This window comes from Cygnus olor, chromosome Z, assembly GCF_009769625.2.
Source record: "Cygnus olor isolate bCygOlo1 chromosome Z, bCygOlo1.pri.v2, whole genome shotgun sequence".
NCBI classification, from domain to species: domain Eukaryota; kingdom Metazoa; phylum Chordata; class Aves; order Anseriformes; family Anatidae; genus Cygnus; species Cygnus olor.
In genome coordinates this window covers 58,607,570-58,629,202 of record NC_049198.1, presented here as the reverse complement: position 1 = coordinate 58,629,202, position 21,633 = coordinate 58,607,570, and the positions used below count along the sequence as shown (strand labels likewise).

General features: G+C 41.2%; 1 protein-coding gene across 1 annotated transcript in view; it reads right to left on the bottom strand.

Annotated features, from left to right (window-relative positions):
- The window catches only part of SLC25A46 (solute carrier family 25 member 46), a 48,655-nt gene extending 30,134 nt beyond the window's left edge, over positions 1-18,521 (bottom strand). The window contains exon 1 of the mRNA XM_040541268.1: positions 18,274-18,521. Within this exon, the coding sequence (XP_040397202.1) occupies positions 18,274-18,521 (248 nt within the window). The remainder of the gene's footprint in view (positions 1-18,273) is intronic.
- Positions 18,522-21,633: the final 3,112 nt, after the last annotated feature.

Genomic DNA, 21,633 nt, shown 5'->3' with positions numbered 1-21,633 from the left:
AAAAAAAAAAAAAAAATTTTGAGACTAATCACAAAAGAAAAATTAGGTTTTCTGGCCTGTCCTAATAAGAAACTTTCATTGAAATGCACCTACAGTGTGATTCACTTTTGCTTTGTTATTGTAGTTTGTAATGTGATTTGATAAGAATAGTTTCCTCTGCCGTTCACCTCTTCTAATGCAGCTCTTAATTCAGTGATTCTTGCCATGTACTATAGGCGCATCAACCAATAGGGGTCACATTTACGTGCTCTACTGGAAAAGAACTTTTAGTTGTAAGTGCTCTAATAGTTCAGAACCTGCTGTGAAACGTATGTGAAGAGACATTAGCCACCTACATGTGTTAGGAATGTAAGGAAGACTGAAAGACTGTTGTACACACTGGCAAAATAATTGAAACTTAATGAGGAGCTTCTTGAGGCAGAAAATGACCTCTTGTTGCATTGTCACTGAATTTCCACTCTCTATCAGGTGGCTCAAAAATGAATCACTAAGAGCACAAGGAGCAACTAAAACCCACTGAGCAGTACTTTTTACTGAGTGTTGATTACCTCTAGGTGTGGGTTATTACATTGTTTCAATGAAAAATATTCAATGCAGTTTTCACTGAGCTGACTTGGAATTTTTGAGCTTCCTGCAAAGCTGAGGTGGAAAATTTTATTGTTGCATAGCCAAAATTTCTTTATATGGGAAGCGATCCAAGTTAAAAGAAATCTTGCAGCTTTTGTTGTGAAAGAAACCACAGAATTCAAGCTCATTTAAAGAGACAACTGCATATGTAGCCCCTGGTGTTTTCACTAGATGAATTTATCTTGACATTTGACTGACAGAACAACCTAACATAATTAAATTGCATATTGTGCTGGATAAAGTAATGTTGATATAAATTTTTTTTTTTTTTTTAAAGATTTGTACCAGTTTTAGCTTGTATGACTTTTCTTGAAGTCATTTAACAAGTCTTATGTTTTAATCTACACGTGATCACTACACAAAAAATGTTGCTCATTTAAATCTATGGCACATTGAAAAGTAAGCAGAGATAGAACTTATGGATTCTATTACTGATTAATTTAAAATGTAAGATGAAATGCATTAAAGTAAGCATAATCTTGAAGCTGTCAATATGCTTAGTTTTACTGTATATTGTAATGCATTTTAAAAGAGAAAAGTACAATTAATCATGCATTATATATGTACTATGCAAGTATTAGAACAAATAAATGTTGTGCAACGGAGTTGGAATTTTTGTGTTAATAAATTCTTAAAATTAATTTTAAGTGAAGTTCCACCAGTTCAGGTTATTCTTTCTTTCTTTCTTTCTTTCTTTCTTTCTTTCTTTCTTTCTTTCTTTCTTTCTTTCTTTCTTTCTTTCTTTCTTTTTCTTTCCTTCTTTCTTTCCTTCTTTCTTTCCTTCTTTCTTTCCTTCTTTTTCTTTTCCTCCTCTCTTTCTCTTTCTCTTTCTCCTTTTCTCTCTCTTGCTTCTCTTTTTTTTTCTCTCTCTCTCTTTTTTCCTTCCCTCTTAGCAAAATTTCACTTGACAGTTTGTATAGGGTGCTTCATTTCAGCCACTATGAAAGAAAAGTTGATGTAAAATTCAGGGGCTGTATATCAGGCTCAATGTGACCAAGAGTGCTCTATGCAAATATTGATATCTCATTCTGTCATATAACATCTGCTGAATTTAAACTACATACAACTCTTAAAGTGCACAATACCATCAAGCCCTCAGCAAAGCATCCAAAGGCAGAGCATGATATTGCTTTGATTGAATTGGAAGAGGTTAAAAAGTATTTCTGGAAACTGGTACCATTTTTTGTTTGTTTGTTTGTTTTTTGTTTTGATATCACAGAGTTTATCTCAATAATAAGGCCACAATATTTGCTGCCTTCAGTTTTTGTGCTGATCTTTGTCCAACAAGGCGTGTGGAGAGTGAGAGAGAAGTAGGAAGAATTCAAGGGAGCCCAAGTTACCTTCCATTCCCTTTCAGATCTTGCCTGGCCTACTTGTCATCACGAAATATGGAAGATTATTATCCATCTTACAGAAGTATGTAATTATCTCATACCATAGAATCATAGAATCATAGAATATCCCGAGTTGGAAGGGACCCGTAAGGATCATCAAGTCCAACTCCTGGCACCGCACAGGTCTGCCCAAAAGTTTAGACCATGTGACTAAGTGCACAGTCCAAACGCTTCTTAAATTCAGACAGGCTTGGTGAAGTGACTACTTCCCTGGGGAGCCTGTTCCAGTGTGCAACCACCATATCGGTGAAGAACCTCTTCCTGATGTCTAGCCTAAACTTCCCCTGCCTCAGCTTAACACCGTTCCCGCGGGTCCTATCACTGGTGTTTATGGAGAATAGGTCACCTGCCTCTCCACTTCCCCTCGCGAGGAAGCTGTAGACTGCTATGAGATCCCCCCTCAGCCTCCTCTTCTCCAGGCTGAACAGGGCAAGTGACCTCAGCCGCTCCTCACATGTCTTCCCCTCCAGGCCCTTCACCATCTTCGTCGCCCTCCTCTGGACACTCTCCAACAGTTTAATGTCCTTTTTGTACTGTGGTGCCCAGAACTGCACACAGTACTCGAGGTGGGGCCGCACCAGCGCAGAGTAGAGCCGGACAATCCCTTCCCTCGACCAACTAGCAATGCTGTGCTTGATGCATCCCAGGATACGGTTGGCCCTCCTGGCTGCCAGGGCACACTGCTGGCTCATATTCAACTTGCTGTCAACCACAACCCCCAGATCCCTCTCTGGAGGGCTGCTCTCCAGCGTCTCGTCGCCCAGCCTGTACGTATAGCCAGGGTTGCCCCATCCCAGGTGCAGGACCCGGCACTTGCTTTTGTTAAACTTCATGTGGTTGGTGATCGCCCAGCTCTCCAATCTGTCCAGATCTGGCTGCAAGGCCTTTCCACCCTTGACAGAGTCCACAGCTCCTCCAAGTTTAGTGTCCCCAGCAAATTTGCTCAAAACACCTTCTAGTCCTACATCCAAATCATTTATAAAAACATTGAAGAGGACTGGCCCTAAAATGGAGCCTTGAGGGACCCCACTAGTGACCATCCGCCAGCCAGATGTGGCCCCATTTACCACAACCCTTTGAGCCCTGCCCATCAGCCAATTGCTCACCCATCGTATGATGTTTTTGTTTAGCTGTATGCTGGACATTTTGTCCAGTAGGACCCTGTGGGAAACTGTGTCAAAAGCTTTGCTCAAGTCCAAAGAATATCACATCAGCTGGTTTCCTCTGATCGACTAGATCGGTGATCTTATCATATCGAAATGTTTTGTTTGTTTGTTTGTTTTGTGTTGTTTTTGTTTTTGTTTATTTTTTCATTTGTTTTCTGGTTTTGGAATCTGCATGATATTTGGAGGCTTTTGATTTTTTTTTTGATTTGATTTTTTTAGTTGATATAAACATATTCACAAAAACTCTGGTAAAGAAAAATCTTAAGATTTTTATGTTTCTCTTTCTTCATCCTCTGGGCTCAGCTAAGTCAGATACTACTTCAGTGGGGAAATTTTAATTCATCAAACTTCATTTTGTGTACTTTTTGGGTCTCTAAAAGCATGATGGTTTAAACATCTCAAAGAGGTTATTTCTCCAAAATTGTTGATTACTGTTCTGTCTAGTAATACCAATTAGTAATATGCCAATGACAGCAATAAGCCATATATTTTCCTTTAAAGTATTATCATTATTTTGCACATTTATGTAAACTGATGTATGGAGAAATTTTACTCAAGACTATCATTGCAATATCAGATGAAGAAGTGTTATATGGTTTCCTGAGTAAAAGATTTTTTCACATGTCAGACAAGAATAGATAAGCTGCCTGTATATTACCCAAGGTGACAGAGCTGAAACTGTTCCCTGAAAGAACTTAAATTCAAATAAACTTGGAGAAGAAATGATGTAAAATACATTAAAATCTAAATGAAGCCCTGAATAAATCCCAAACAAGTTTGTGAGTATAAAGAATGACATTCTTCCCCAGCCAGATAGGTACTGAAGAGGTATAAATGGTAACTTAGGTAAGTGGCTACAACTTCTCATCTAGATAAACAGGGGAGAGAATGTTCTTTTGGATTTGATATTGGGGTAAGTAGAGGAATTTTTTTTTCTTTGTCTTTTATGTCACATGTATTTACAAATCTGTGTAATTTAAAGTAAATTTAAGTAATTTTAATGTTTCTTAATGTGGCTTCTTGCAGAGAATTATAAATCAATTGGTCAACATTAAAGCACTCTTGGATGTGCTGCAGCTGAATGACAGAATACAGGAGCACTCTGGGACTCAGATTTCCTAAACTTGTTAAGGTAGTTTAGGGGCAGCAGAATAGACCCACAGCTGCTTTGGATGATTGGAGACAGTAACACAGAATACATTTTGGAAGAGTTTCTGAAGACCGCTGTTGGGCAGTATAACTTTTTCTTTCTGGGTGACAGCAGACAATGAGAAGCATTTCTGACACTTGAGTTTTTGTAAGGAACTTGTGAAAAACAGCTTTAGTAGGAGACCTGGCAAAGTTTGATTCCCTTATATATGAAAACTTCCTTTTTGTAACACAAGTTATCAATGGACTACAATTGGGGGGATCTAATCAGATTTTGACAAAGATGGTTACGCTTCCTTTGGTGGGAATTAAGTATTTAGCATTCAGGTAACTTACAGGTATTTCATACTAAAAAATAATAAAACAAAATAAAACATATCAAAACAAAACAAAAAAAAGATAACATAAAATATTGTCCACTTAATACTCAGAAATGTGTGTTTTATACAGCCATAGGTGTAGTTGATCTGCTTGAGTGCAGAAAGGCTTTACAGAGGGATCAGGATAGGCTAGGTAAATGGGCCAAGTCCATTCAACAAAGCCTAATTTTGATTCGTGCTCTTCAGTCATAAGCAGTACAGGCTTTGGGAAGAGTGTCTGGAAAGTTGCCCAGCAGAAAAAACACCTGGGGGTGCTGGTAAACAGTCAGGTGAATATGAAACAGCAGTGTGCTCAGGTGGCCATGAAGGCCAACATCTGTGCCTGTATCAGAAATAATGTGGCCAGCAGGATGTGATTGCACATGGCACTGGTGAGACCACACCTTGAATCCTGTGATCAGTTAGGAGCCCCTCACTACAAGAAGGACATTGAATTACTCAAGCATGTGCATAGGGGAGCAACACAACTGGTGAAGGGATTAGAGAACAAGACTTGCGAGGAGAAGTTTGAGGGAATTGGGGTTGCTTAGTATGGGGAAGAGGAGGCTTAAGGGAGACCTCATCACTCTACAATCACCTGAAAGGAGATGGCAGCAAGGGGGTTCAGTCTCTTTTCTCAGGTAACAAGTGATAGGACACAAAGAAACAGTCTCAAGTTACACCATGGGAGTTTTAGATTGACCATTTGGCAGAATTTCATCATGCCCCATCCCTGAATTTAATGTGGAAGTGGCACTAAGGAACATGATTTAGTGATAGAATTGTTAGGACAAGTTGATGGTTGCAGTTCATGATCTTGAGGACCTTTTCTGACCTAGATGACTATGACACTATAGGCTACCGTCAGCCATTTTGCTTTCAGGTTGGTGGCTGTTCGTACTTGCGCTTATGTTTCTTTGGAAACACAAACACTGCACCTGTATTTTTCATTAAGGCGGGGGGAAAATACAAAAAGAACATGAAACAATGGAAACTCTGCAATTTATGAACTATCGTCACAGTAGGCTCAAGGACTCAACTTTCATTTTGCATATTGGGGTTATGTGACAAGGTTTTTGTAGCAGGGAGCTGCCGGGGTGGCCTCTGTGAGATGAGTCCAGAAACTGTCCCATGCTAGGTAAGAAAAATAAAATAAAATTAAATTAAATTAAAATAAAATAAAATAAAATAAATCCAAAATTTGGTAACTGTTCAGAATAGCCATTGAACTAAGCCTCTTCTTTCCTAATTCTACCAACATCTTTAGTCTTAAGTCATTTAGGTGGGAATGTGCATATATTTTCCTTTTAAAGTTACTTTTCCATTCAAGACAGTTGTTAAACACTGAACTAAAAAAGCTGCAATTCTCCCTTTCAGGATATTACAGCAGGAATATTAACAAAAATTAAAATACATTCTCCTTTCCCAGCATTTGCCTCAGTTAATGTTTTTTTTTTTTTTTTTTACTTTCTACATTTTCTAAGGTGAAAAATAAAGTTTGATGGTTCAAAGTTGAACAGGTCTCAGACAAAAGTTAAGGATAACTTTTATTACTTTCCTGTTCATCCTTTTCCATAAGCCATTGCCAATGTTTATTCTTCACTTTTCATTCCAGCCTTCATTTCCATTATGTTTAACATTTATGTGACCTCTTAGACAGACATAAGAGTTGGAGAAAGAGATTTTCTGTACAATTAATATTATGTTCTTAAATAACTTCACTGCAATATCAAGGAAATGCAAAGAATAGACTCTTCATGTTGGTTATCTAAGACTCAAATACTCTCGTCATCTGGAAAGAGTTTTTCAAAGGTCAAAAGTTTACTAAAATTTGCTAAAAGAAATAAATGTGCACTTTATATATAATGCATATATGCATGCAACCATATATAAATGTATATATAAATTATGTTTAGGAATAATTGTCGTCAGAAGTCAAGGATGCTTACTATTTTGTAAGATACTGCAGGTCAAATGCTGTTTATTCAAGACTGTTAGACACAGAGTGAAGAAACAGAAGAAAATGTACTGATGCTGCTTTGGTAAGAAAAGGATGTGGACCTGTTACAGAAGACGCAGAGGAGGGAGATCAAAGGGCTAGAGCTCCTCTCCTGTTAAGAAAGGCTGACAAGATGGGCATGTTGAGTCTGGAGAAGAGAAGGATTTAGGGAACGCTCTTTGTGGCTTTTCAGTGAGTAAAGGGGTCATAAAAAAAATGGAGAGAGAGTTTTTACATGGGCAGATAGTGACAGGGAAAGGAGCGATGGTTTTATTCTAAAAAAAAGAGTAGATATTAAGATAATAAGATTAGATATTAGGAAGAAATTATTTACTCTGAGAGTGGTGTGGCAGTGGGACAGGTTGCCCAGGGAAGCTGTGGCTGCCCCATCCCTGAAAGTGTTTAAGACCAGGCTGGATGGGGCTTTGAGTAACCTGGTCTAGTGGTCTGTCTCTGCCCATGTCTGGGGAGTCAGAATTGGATGATCTTTAGGGTCCCTTCCAATCCAAGCCATTCTACGACTCAGCCAGGCATACACAGTTCTTACAGTTCCTTCAACGTTTTGAAGATAATTTTCTGACTCAGGTGGTGGAGGACAAGACGAGGCAGGGGGTGCTTCTGGACCTTGTTCTTACCAACAGAGATGGGCTCGTTGAGGATGTGAAGGCTGACGACAGCTTGGGATGTAATGACCATGAGATGGTAGATTTCAAGATGGAACTTGGTGGAAGAAGCAAGGCAAAAAGGAGGATTGTCACCTTGGATTTTCGGAGAGCTTCCGGGACCTACTTGGGGGTATCTCATGGGCTACATTGCTAGAAGGCAAGGGTGCTTGTGAGAGCTGGGCAACATTTAATCAGCACTTCTTCCAAGCTCAGGATTGGTGCAACCCTAAGAGTAGGAAATCGGGCAAGGGAGGGAAGGAGACCTGTGTGGATGAGCAAGGAGCTCATCGACAAGATCAAAAGGAAGGGGAAAGTCTATGAAATGTGGAAAAAGGGCCTGTCCTCTTGGGAGGAGTATAAGAGTGTTTTCAGGGCCTGCAGGGATGAGATGAGGAAGGCTAAAGCTCACCTGGAGGTGAGGCTTGCAAAAGAGATAAAGGATATATAAATATATTTAAGTATGCAAACAGTAAAAGAAAGACTACAGATAGCGAGGGTCCCCTGCTGAACGAGGGGGTGATCCTGGTAACTGGGGACACTGAGAAGGCAGAGATACTGAATGCCTTCTTTGCTTCGGTCTTTGCTTCAAAGGTTCCACCCCAGGACTCCTGAACCCTGGAGGGAGGAGAAAGAGTCTGAGAGGTGGAGATCTCCTCCCTGGCTGATGAGGGAGTGGTTTGGGAGCATATGACTGGGATCAGTGAACACAAATCCATGGGTCCTGATGGGATGCATTCACGTGTGATGACGGAGTTAGCTAAGGTGATTGCCGAACTGCTCTCTATCATCTTTGAATGGTCTTCAAGAACAGGAGAGGTGCCTGAAGACTGGAGGACAGCCAGCGTCACCCTGGTCTTCAAGAATGGCAAGAAGGAGGATCTGGGAAACTACAGGACAGTCAGTCTCACCTATGTCCCTGGAAAGGTGATGGAACAGCTTGTTCTGGAGGCCATCTCCTAGCAATTGGAAGAGAAGAAGGTTATGAGGAGTAGTCAGCATGGGTTCACCAAGGGGAGATCGTGCTCAGCCAACCTCATTGCCTTCTATGATGGCATCACCAGCTGGGTAGATGTGGGGAGAGCAGTGGATGTCATCTACCTTGAGGTTAGCAAGGCTTTTGATACTGTCTCCCAAGACATCCTGCTAGCAAAACTGAGAAAGTCTGGAACAGGCGGGTGGACCATAAGGTGGGTGGAGAACTGGCTGACTGGCTGAGCTCAGAGGGTGGTGATCAGCGGTGCAGAGTCCGGTCTTGTTCAACATCTTCATTGACGACCTTGATGAGGGAATAGTGTCCAGCCTCAGCAAGTGTGCCAATGATACAAAGCTGGGAGGAGTGGCTAACACACTAGAAGGCTGTGCTGCCATTCAGCGAGACCTGGACAGGCTGGAGAGCTGGGCAGGAAGAAACCAAATGAGGTTTAATAAGAGCAAGTGTAGAGTCCTGCACCTGGGAAGGAACAACCACATGTATCAGTACAGGCTGGGGGATGACCTGCTTGAGAGGAGCTCTGTGGAGAAGGACCTGGGGGTCCTGGTGGATGACAGGTTGACCGTGAGCCAGCAGTGTGCCCTGGTGGCCAAGAAAGCCAATGGGATCTTGGCGTGCATTAAAAGGAGCGTGGCCAACAGGTGAAGGGAGGTGATCCTCCCCCTCTACTCTGCCCTGGTCAGGCCTCACCTGGAGTACTGTGTCCAGTTCTGGGCTCCCCAATAAAAAAAAAAAAAGACAGGGATCTCCTGGAAAGAGTCCAGTGGAAGGCACAAAGATGATACGGGGCCTGGAGCATCTTCCCTATGAGGCAAGGCTGAGAGACCTGGGTCTATTCAGCCTTGAGAAAAGAAGACTGAGAGGGGATCTTATTAAAGTTTATAAATATCTTAAATGTGGGAAACAGAGGGATTTGGCCAACCTCTTTTCAGTGGTTTGTGGGGACAGGACAAGGGGCAATGGCCAGAAAATTGGTCACAGGAAGTTCCTCACCAACATGTGAATGAAATTCTTCACAGTGAGGGTGACGGAGCACTGGAACAGGCTGCCCAGGGAGGTGGTTGAGTCTCCTCCTCTGGAGATATTCAAGGCCCGTCTGGATGCCTACCTGTTCAATTTGCTCTAGGGAACCTGCTTTGGCAGGGGGGGTGGACCTGATGATCTCTTGAGGTCCCTTCCAACCCCTTCCAACCGCTACAATTCTGTGATTCTGTGATTCTATGATTCTATGATAATATAATATTTAAAGGTGAAGCCAGACTATATCCTCAAAGTACAATAAGCTAATGCTCATTTTCAGACTCATTTTGCTTTGATCTTCATATTTGTTTATTCAAAAATTAATTTAGACTGAAATTTCTTGAAATTGCTTGAAATTACTTACTGAAATTTTTATTCTTACTGGAACATTACTACTGATTTTCACATCCACACAATGTTTAATATAATGATTATTATTCTCTTTATTGAATAATATTTACCCACAAGCTTTATTTTACTGCTTTCTTTCCTTCTTTCTTTCTTTCTTTCTTTCTTTCTTTCTTTCTTTCTTTCTTTCTTTCTTTTTCGTTCCTTCTTTCCTTCTTTCCTTTTCTTTCTTTCTTTCTTTCTTTCTTTCTTTCTTTCTTTCTTTCTTTCTTTCTTTTTTTCTTTCTTTCCGTCCTTCCTTCCTTCCTTCTTTCATTCTTTCCTATTCTTTCTTTCTTTCTTTCCTTCTTTCTTTCTTTCTTTCTTTCTTTCTTTCTTTCTTTCTTTCTCTTTCTTTCTCTCTCTCTCGCCTTCCTTCCTTCCTTCCTTCCTTCCTTCCTTCCTTCCTTCCTTCCTTCCTTCCTTCCTTCCTTCCTCTCTTTCTTCCTCTCTCTCTCTTTCTCTCTCTCTCTTTCTCTCTCTCTTTCTCTCTTTCTTTCTCTCTTTCTCTCTTCCTCTCTCTTCCTTTCTCTTTCTCTCTCTCTCTCTTTCTGTCTTTCTGTCTTTCTGTCTTTCTCTCTCTCTCTCTCTTTCTCTCTTTCTTTCTTTTCCTTTCTCGTCTTTTCTTCCTTTCTTCCTCTTTTAATGGTATAGTTATCATTTATATTCCATCTATAAGGTTTTTGACTTCTGGATATGCACAAAATCTATAGTAAAGCTCCAGTCTTATAAGGATTAAGAATGTGATTTTGAATGACATCAGGTTATGCTTTGAAATGATTGATCAGTAAACTGCTGTGCAATCTGGAGAAGTCTGTCTGAAAGCTGACCTGACGGAAAGGATCAGCTGAAGACCGTAAGTAATAAATGGATGTAGAGTAGGAATGACTAAAGTTACAGTTTTCTTCCAAAAAGAGTCATTAGACCTAGATTTTGTGAAATATTTCAATGACCTATCAAAATCTTTGCTTTCAAGGATATTTAGACCTACTTCAGATCTCCCTGAGTTACTTGGAAATGCTAGTGCCTAACTATTTATCAGAGAATAATAATTAAATAAACATACAGTTTTAAATCCCAATTATTTTCTAAACAGATTATGTCAGAACGTTAGAAAAGAAAGCCACTATGACATTAATTATACAAAATGCTTCTTTGACAGTTTGGATAAAGTAAGTCTAAACTTTGGGGCTTCATTGAAATCAACTGAAATTTTTACTTTTCTCCAATTTACTGGTTATAGTCACAGTTATTTGAGGAGATAATAATTTACTCTGCAGTAATTAATGACCACCCTCCCAAGCTTTCACAGAAATCATGTTCTTGGAAGCTTAAGACAGGAATGAGCTGTCTGTTCTCCTGGTTATGGGATCTAGGAGAGAAACATCACCTTTCAGATTAAATGCCTACTGTCATTAAGTCTCTGACTAGGGAGATGAAGGCCTGCTTGGAATTCTGCCATGGCATACGAAGCCCCACCTGGCTGTGCCTCACACAGGCACAGCTGTGCTTTACAAAGCTTTGTGATTGTGAATGAAAACACAGTACTGACTTGGTAGGACAGGTAGGCATGACAGGATAGTCTATGACACTTCTGTCATTCCAGTACTCTCTTTACGTGCAAGAGAATATTTGGGTAGGTAAAAATTGTATTTAGAATTGGTTTGTGGTTTCAGACAATTTGTGATAACAGTCAGTAAGCTATAAGAATCACTACCTAATTATGCAATTTCACTAACTAGGTCTTTTGAAATGAAATTTTAAAAAGAAATCATCAAACTACGGCCATTCCTCCTTAGTTCTTGGCTGATTCTAGAGGCAGTGAACTCTCATTAAATGAAGTTGATGATGATATAGTGAAAAGTAAGCTGTAAGAAATTTTATCAAAAACATTACATAAAAATGTTGTTTTTCATTTAAAAACACCACATTTAAAAACAAATTGTCAGGTGAAATCAAAAATTTTATTTATTTATTTATATGTGGGCTGACTGCAACCCACATAGAAGAGGGTGGACGGGGGGAAGGTGTTTTCAGTTTGTTTTGAGTTTCTCACTGCTCTCACTTGTTAGTAATAGGTAATAAATTATATTAATCTCCCTATGGTGGGTCTGCTTTGCCCATGATGATTATTGTTGAGTGGTCTCCCTCCTTGTCTCAACCTTTAAGCCCTTTTCATTATATCTTCTCCCCCTTTTCCTTTGAGGATGGGGAGTGAGAGTAGTTGTGGCAGAGCTCAGCTTCCCAGCTCAGTAAGACACCTTTCTCACAGAGGACCTGTTTTTCAGATCTGTTTTCCTTTACTTCTTAAAAAAAAAAAAAAAAAAAAAAAAAAAAAAAAAAAAAAATTGAAAATAAATATAATTGAACTTTTGGTTGCCACGCAATGAGACACAGATTATACACAGCACAATCGGAGAGGCAACTTTAAATGGAGGTGGTTTTCTTCACCCTGTCTTGCCTCAGATTGTGAGGAGATGATTTGTGGTCAAAGTATCAATGACACACTGGCAGGGGAAAAAAGCAGGTAGCAAGATGGCATATTTCTTCATTTGCATGACTTTCTGTAAATCTAGACATTGCATTCAGAGATTCAGGACCTTTGAAAGGAAAAGTGACAATGATGAGAGAGAAGACAGTACTGTGTTTTTGAGAAAAAGCTGTAGAATGAATGTGCATATTACAACTTTCTTCAAAAAGAAGGTCAAGAAGATATTGATGTGAGCCACAAGTGATGGAAAATCAACAACTAGAAAGGATCTGCAAGGTACTCAGCATCACTAAAGACAAAATGTTTGCTCCAAAGTATACCTAATCTTTAGGTTAGGAAGTTATTAAGACTCTCTGTATCAAATAAGTATTGTGAGTTGGCTGGTATTTTACTACACCGCTTATTAAGTTCCAAATCTATTAAAAAAAAAAAATGTATTTTTTCTGCTTTTCCATACTCATGATTGTAAAGCATTTGGGATATTTGACAAAGCAATAAACATGGAACAAACATTGTCTCTCCTGACCTATACAGGAGCACAACTTTATTTTCTGCAACTGCAAGATTTTCAGGAAGTTGGGATGTGAGTGTAGGTGATTATGCTTATAACTAATAACTGAATATACTCATGAAAAATGAATATACTTATAACTTATAACTAATGCAACAAACAGACTGATTTTTCAGCTGCATTGACAAGTACTGTTTTACAGAATTTTTTAGTCTGACAAACTTCACTGCTCCACTGTGCTTCACTTCTACATAAATCATTTCATTTTAAAATCATTAAGAAAGAGTCAAGAAAGGTCCATCTGCAATAATAAGATGAAATTAAATTTTATTTCATGGAAAGTAATGGAGTGAGAGAATCTTCAGCCTTGTTAATTGGGTTAAGTCAATTCAGCCTTCTTTTTAAGCCCTTGTACTCATTACTAGAAATGTTTTAGAATAGTACAGTTTTGCTAGGGCAAATTATAGAAGTCAAGAGGATGACTTTAGCATTGAGACTGAAGAATGATTACCACAATTCAGAAATTAGAAATATAAATCACATTAGAAAAATGGCCCTTTTGTCTGGAAAGTGAAAAGTAGTCTGTTCACTAATAAAATGTGAATGAAAAGCTAGCTAAGCCTGATACAAAATATATAAAAAAATACTTCTTACTCACTTAAGTAGTGCCAATTATATACCTGTGCCAATTATATACTCCTCAACTTCAGCAATCATGACTTGATAGTCACGGGGTACCCAATCTCCTATTTGCAACTTGAGTTTTATAAGTTTCCCCGTGAATGGTTGGTCCCCTAAACCCTGCACTGGGGTTAAATTTCCCTTGTGTTTTTCTGGGTTGTCATGTATAATACTGACCTCCACCTTGGTATCCACTAACACCCTAATCAATTGCTTGTTTGCTTGGGACCACGATATGGTACAAAGGATAAATGGCTGCAGGTCCTGTCTGCTTAAATAATTGTTCATAAGTTCCGGGGTGATTAGTGTCCCAGTGGGGGTCGGTCAGGGAAATGCAATTGTCTACAGTTCCCTGAGCAGTCCCATTGGCAATCTGAGCTCACACATGACCTTGAGCTGTTTTAAGAATTAGCTGGTTTTTTTTGTTTGTTTGTTTGTTTGTTTGTTTGCTTTTTCCCATCATCTCCCTCAACATTAGATCAATGTCTTTTCTCAATCTCTTACACTTCGTCTGCCTCTAGCTATATTCCTCATGGAATAGTGGAACCGCGGACTGAGACTCCGCACTCACTTCACAACGATGCTGTGTCTCTCACAGAGCACAATCACACAATCACACAAAGACACACTTTACACTTTTCACTCAAGCAACTCAAAACAATAATCACTACCATAAATAGCAACACACTTGTTACAACTAACTAAAGTCATGTTTCCCAGCATAAACCATGATAAGCATATTCCGTTATTCAATGTGAAGAACAAATTCAGAGTCAGTGTGCCAGAACAAATCCAAAACAGAAACAAAGTTACCAAAACAAATTCCAAAAAACAATATCTTTGCAAAAGATGGTCCTGCAGTGAGCCAGCTGAGGTGAGGAGTGACATGTCTCAGCAGCTCCTACAGCCAGACAGAGAGGGTCTCAGTGGGTCAGAAAATTGATGCGGTGAAAACTCAATAACCAAAGTTATTAAGCATGTATTCTTTATTACAATGCTGGGTGTGTGTGGGATCGCTCTGTCTAACACACACCCCAAGGGCTACTGGCAGTGTGCTTATATTAATGGGATATATAGCAACAAAAAGAGGACAAGAGTGACAAGAGGAACAAGCAAACATACACACAGAGGCTCGGTGCAGCACTCTCTCTTGTACCGGTTCCATCATTCCACCCATACACTCATGCAGTGGCATGAGTGTCAGCTATGCACCCCACTACCAGTCCCACTTAATTTGAATAAACAACAGCATGCATTCAAAGCACCAGATCTCAAGTGAAAGCAAATTGTCTGGGAGCACCGGATGTCTAATGATTGTCTCATGTCAGATGACTTGTGGCCTGGTGCCACATCACTGAACAAGCAGTATGTATCATTGCAAGGTCAGAGTTTCACTTTGCTAGTCTTACAACAATGCCTGTTTCACATTGGAGCGACCTAACATTTTTTAGTCCTAACACAAGCATCTAGCCAGTTTTTAACACATCAAAGAGTGTACGCATTCGAGCTATGGGATTCCAGCTTCTCCAGGAGAATACTTTGGGAAAGTGTTTCAAAAGCTTTGCTGAAGTCTAGGTAGACTACATCAAAAGCTTTTCCTTCTTCCACCGGATGGGTCACCTGGTTATTGAAGGAGATGAGATTGGTCAGGCAGGACTTGCCTTTCATGAACCCATACTGACTGGGCCTGTTCCCCAGGTTGTCCTGCACATGTTACAGAATCACAGAATAATCTAGGCTGGAAGAGACCTCCAAGATCACCTAGTCCAACCTCTGACCTAACGCTAACAAGTCCTCCACTAAACCATGTCACTAAGTGCTACGTCTAAACATCTTTTAAAGACCTCCAGGGATGGTGACTCAACCACTTCCCTGGGCAGCCTATTCCAATGCCTAACAACCCTTTCAGTAAAGAAGTTCTTCCTAATATCCAACCTAAACCTCCCTTGGTGCAACTTTAGTCCATACCCCCTCATCCTATCACCGGGTACGTGGGAGAATAGACCAACCCCTACCTCGCTACAGCCTCCTTTACAGTACCTATAAGGGGCGATAAGGTCGCCCCTGAGCCTCCTCTTCTCCAGGCTGAACAATCCCAGCTCCCTCAGCCGCTCCTTGTAAGGTTTGTTCTCCAGACCCCTCACAAGCTTTGTTCCCCTTCTCTGGACTCTCTCGAGCACCTCCATGTCCTTCTTGTAGTGAGGGGTCCAAAACTGAACACAGTACTCGAGGTGTGGCCTCACCAGAGCTGAGTACATGGAGACAATCACTTCCCTAGTCCTTCTGGCCACACTCTTCATGTTATAAAACAGGATGCTGTTGGCCTTCGTGGCCACCACAGCACACTGCTGCCTCATATTCAGCTGATTGTCAACCAATACTCCCAGGTCCTTCTCTGCCAGGCAGCTTTCCAACCACTCATCTCCCAGCCTGTAGCGCTGCTTGGGCCTGTTTTGCCCCAAGTGCAGGACCCAGCACTTGGCCTTGTTGAACTTCATACAGTTGGCCTCAGCCCATCAGTCCAGTCTATCCAGATCCTCCTGCAGAGCCTTCCTACCCTCGAGCAGATCGACACATGCACCTAACTTGTTGTCGTCTGCAAACTTACTGAGGGTGCACTCGATCCCCTCATCCAGATCATCGATAAAGATATTAAAGAGAACTGGCCCCAGTACTGAGCCCTGGGGGACGCCACTAGTGACCGGCCTCCAACTGGTTTTAACTCCATTCACCACGACTCTTTGGGCCCGGCTACCCAGCCAGTTTTTAACCCAACAAAGTGTACACCAGTCCAAGCCACGAGCAGCCTGTTTCTTGAGGAGAATGCTGTGGGAAACAGTGTCAAAAGTCTTACTTAAATCAAGGTAGACCACATCCACATCCTTTCCCTCATCCACTAAGCGCATCACTTTGTCATAGAAGGAGATCAGGTCTGTCAAGCAAGACCTGCCTTTCATAAACCCACGTTGACTGGACCTGATCGCCTGGTTGCCCTACAAGTGCTGCATGATAACACTTAATATAATCTGCTCCATGAGCTTCCCTGGCACTGAAGTCAAACTAACAGGCTTATAGTTTCCTGGGTATACCTTCCAGCCCTTCTTGTAGATGGGCGTCACATTTGCTAGCTGCCAGTCAACTGGGACCTCTCCTGATAGCCAGGACTGTCAATAAATGATGGAAAGTCGCTTGGTCAGCTCTTCCGTCAGTTCTCTCAGTACTCTTGGGTGCAACCCATCCAGCCCCATTGACTTGCTTACGTCTATGTGTTGTAGCAGGTTGCCAACCATTTCCTTGTGGATTATGCGATCCACATTCTACTCCTCATCCCCTTCCACCAGCTCAGGGTACTGGCTATCCAGAGAACAACTGGTCTTGCTGTTAAAGTGTGAGGCAAAGAAGGCATTAAGCACCTCAGCCTTTTCCTCATCTCTTGTCGCTAAGTTTCCCCCCGCATCAGTAAAGGATGGAGATTCTCCTTAGTCCTCCTTTTTGTGTTGATGTATTTATAAAAATATTTTTTATAAATGTTGTGTGATTGCATTCAAGACGACCTGTTCCATCATCTTTCCTGGCACCAAGGTCAGGCTGACAGGCTTATAATTCCCTGGGTCCTCCTTACAACCCGTCTTACAGATGGATGTCATATTAGCAAGTCTCCTGTCATCCAGGACCTCTCCAGATGACCATGACCACTTACAGATGATGGAAAGCGGCCCAGCAATCACATTTGCCAACTCTCTTAGCATCCTCGGGTGGATCCCATCTGGCCTCACAGACCTGTAACAGTCCAGGTGGAGCAGCAGCTCTCTAACTTTTTCCACCTGAACTTTGGGGGGGTTCTTCTGCTCCCCATCTCAGACTTCCAGGTTGGGAGGCTGAGTACCCTGAGGATAAGTGGTCTAGTTAGTAAAGACAGATGTAAAGAAGTCATTAAGAACCTCTGCCTTTTCCTTATCCTCAGTAGTCATGTTACCCGCTGTGTCCAATAAAGGATAAAGATTCTCCTTGGCCCTCCTTTTACTGTTAATACATTTATAAAAATGTTTATCCTTAACCATGGTGGCCAGGTTGAGCTTGTGTTGGGCTTTAGCCTGCCTGACCTTTTCTCTGCATATGTTGGCAACTTTCTTGTACTCTCCCTGAGTTGCCTGTCCCTTCTTCCATCGGACATAAACTTTTTCTTCTGGACACTCAGCAAAAGTTCCCTGTTCAGCCATGCCAGTCTTCTTCCCTGCCAGCTCATCTTACAACACATGGGGACAGCCTGTTCCTGTGCTTTTAAGACTTTATTTCCAGCCTTCCTGGACACTGCTGCCCTTAAGGACTGACTCCCAGGGAACCCTCCCTACCAGTGTCCTGAACAATTCAAAGTCTGCCCTCCGGAAGTCCAAGACTTTAACTGCCCTGCCCCTCCCCCCCCTCCCCCCCCCCAAACTTCACCAAGAATAGAGAACTCTACCATTTTGAAGTCACTCTGCCCAAGACAGCTCCTGACCACCACATCTCCCATCAGTCCTTCTCTGTTCTTGAACAGTAAGCCTACCGGGGCTCCCACACTGGTAGATTTACTAAGCAGCTGAGTAAGGAAGCTGTCTTCCACACACTCCAGGAACCTCCTAGACTGCTTCCTCAGTGCTATATTGTATTTCCTGCATATGTCTGGGAAGTTAAAATCCCCCATTAGAACAAGCGCTGATGATTGTGGGAGTTCTGCCAGCTGCTTTTAGAACACCTCATCCACCTCTTCATCTGGTTTGGTGGTCTATAACATGCCACCAGGATGTCTGCCTTGTTGGTCATCCCCCTGATCCTTATCCATAGGGACTCTACCTTATCATTCCCAACCCTGAGCTCAACAACATTGAAACATTAATATAGAGAGCTACACCACAGTCCCTCCTTTGTTGCCTGTCCATTCTGAAGAGCTTATAGCCATCCGTTGCAGCAATCCAGTCATGGGAGTGGTCCCACCATGTTTCAGAGACGGAAACTAGGTCATAGTTTGCCTGCCGCACCATGGCTTCCAGCTTCTCCTGTTTGTTGCCTGTGCTGCATGCATTAGTGTAGACGCACTTCATTGTGCCACTGCACTCACCCCCAACCCCAGCATTGTTCCCCCCATACTCGTCTCTATTAAACTCTGTTTCATCCCTGCCCCTCTTTGTACCTACTTTAAAGCCCTCTTAATGAGCCCTGACAGCTCCTGGGCTAGGTTCTTGTTCTTTTCCTCCTTTGAGAGGGTAAACATCCCCATGGCCAAAAAAAAAAAAAAAAAAAAAAACACAAAATTCCTGCAATGTCACCAGCATCTCAGTTATGTACTTATCAGCTAAACTTTCCAGGTTTGCTCAGAATCTCTCCCTGCCACTGACGGGATAGAAGAAAATCTGTGCTACCACTCCACTAACCACTGAAGTCCCTTTTGATAGCCTGATCAGGCTTCTCTCAGTGATTTAATCACTGCCAGCCTGAATTATCACTAAGGGAGAGTATTCGGAGCGGTGAACCAGGCCAGGAAGTTTCCTGGTAGTATCCCTGACCTGGACCCCAGGTAGTCAGCAGACTTCCCTACTGGCAGGGTCTGGCCGACATATGGGGCCCTCTGTTCCCCTCAGAAAGGAGTTGCCTGTGACAATTACCCTTCTTTCCTTCTTGATGGAGGAAGTCTTGAGGCACTGAGTTGACTTCCTTGCCCTAGACAACCTCCTGTGTGGACCTTCCCCCACATCCTCACCAACCTGTCCCTCAAGCTCCAGAGCCACAAACCTATTGTGTAAGGGCATTCGGAAAGGTGAGGAAGGTAGGGAGGGGGCTTGCCTGTGACACCAAGCAGGGACGTGTTTCCATTCCTCTCCATCTCTTAGGTCCCCTCCCTCTGCCTGACAGAGCAGGAGATCCGCCACTATTTGTGGTGTATCACCCCGGTGCCTTTCTTGTAGGCATGGCAGACTACAGGATCGTCCACATGCTTGCACCTCAAGCAGGCAGTATATCTGCCACCCTCTGTTGGTAAGAGGGTCAGGCACTCCCTGTAGCCAGAGACCCGAACAGCTGCGTTTTTGGGCACACACTCAGTCTGGGTTGCCACAGTCTCTTTGGAAAGAGCTCTTTGGAAAGAGTCTCTTTGGAAAGAGCTTTATGCCTGGTGGAGACCATGGCTGGATTTGCTGTCTGGTAGGTAGCTGATAGGTGAGCTGGTCTCCTGAGTCTCTTTTACTTTATGTTTCTATAGTATTGGTCTGCCAGTGTCTACCTTACAGCATTTCTTTAAGGGCATAAAGTCTCATTTTTATTGACTGAGATCCAAATACAGAAATTGATAGATAAGATTTCCTATAAACAGCTAAAGATATTAGAAACATTTGTCCATCAATCATTTTGCTGAAGCAAATGATCAAGTTTGAATCTACAAATAAAAAATGTTTGAATTGATTCAGTTATAGTATTTAGAAGCAATGAAATGAAATGTTATTTTTGATTCATTAAAAATAAATAAATCTATAGTTGTAACTGTCCAATACCATGTTAATTTTCTAATATGTATATTTTCTTAGTATATTTTTAAATTTCTCCCCTCACAACCCAGTGGCTGTAATATTCATACTTATCTATTGTATATTTTTAATGCCACTATAACAAATAGCCTACGAAGCCAATTTTAATGTTAATTTTAATTTTAATTTTAATTTTAAGCATTATTATTTTTTAAAAATACAGCAGTAAGTGCAGTAAATTACATTTTAAATAGATTATTCCAAATGTCCAAATTTGTGAGCCTATCAAGTAAACTCCAGTGAACTCATTTTCAATAATTACAACTCAGGCAGACTTGCGACAAATCTGACGGTTTCATTAATACATGTAATCAGAGTTGTAAAGAAAAACAATAAATATTAAAACTGTATGGTTTTAGGCTAAATAATTCCTGGGGACACAACAGAATCATAGCTGTATGAGCTCTTGAAATCCAGCACTGAAAAAAAGTAGGGAAACAAGCAAACAAACAAACAACAACAAAACACACACAAAAACAAACAAAAAAAACAAACACCACCAAACAGCAAATATTCTGTATTATCACACTGCTATGTATTAATCTGTTTTAATTATTTTATGAGAGACAGATGCAGACTGACTTTTTCTTCGTGATCTTGACTGTAAAACTTTTCTTTGACATGGTTAGGACCAGAATTGGGATGAAAATCAACATGTGTGAAATCTTAAGGATGCTTTCATACCGTAAAAACTGAACAGATTTTAAACAGCAGTCACCATGTGGACACTGAGGAATTCTGGATTTTGTTTCTTCTATATTTTATTTTTGCTGGGAGGAGATGTCTAAGCCTAAAAGCTGCATGCTGTCAGGTAAAATGATGCATCTTTTCCAATAAATGTGTTTTATTAAGCTTCTGAATTTGAATAGCAAAGATATTAGTATTTTGATTGGTCTATTCTTGTTGGTACTGTGCTTTTTATTAACCACTTTTACTCTAGGATTGTTTATGTAAGAGGACAAAAAAAAAAAAAAAAAAAAAAGAAACCAAACCAACCAACCAACCAACCAAACACAACAACAACTGCAACAAAACACAGAACCCATAGGCCTGGGGTTTTATGATCTTGGACACACTTTTGAGAGACTAAACTTGCTGATACCAGTCAGGCAAGAGTGTTCTGGGCAGCAAGCTGGCTGGGCTTATCAGGAGGACTTTGAACTAGATATGGTGGGAGAAGGGGATTTACCTCCAACTGAAGAAAGCACACCTGAGAAAATTGTCACTCTAAGTAATAGCAGGGAAATACTTGTGAACTGTCCCAGTGCAATTAGGAAGGGTTCTGGAAATGTGATATGACCAATAGCACAGCTGAAATGCCTCTACACCAACACATGCAGCATGGGAAACAAGCAGGAGGAGTTAGAAATCATGGCACAAATAGACAAATATGATCTGATTGCTATCATGGAAATATTGTGGGATGGATCACATAACTGGAACACTGGAAAAGAGTGCTACAAGCTCTTCAGAAGGGATAGGCAGGGAAGGAAGGGAAAGAGTGTTGCTCTGTACATTAGAGAAGGGATTGATTCTGAAGAGATACCTCTGAGAAACAGCCATGGACAGATTGAAAGATTGTGGGTGAAAGTTAACGACCACACCGATAAAGGGCATTTTGTGGTTGGGGTCTACT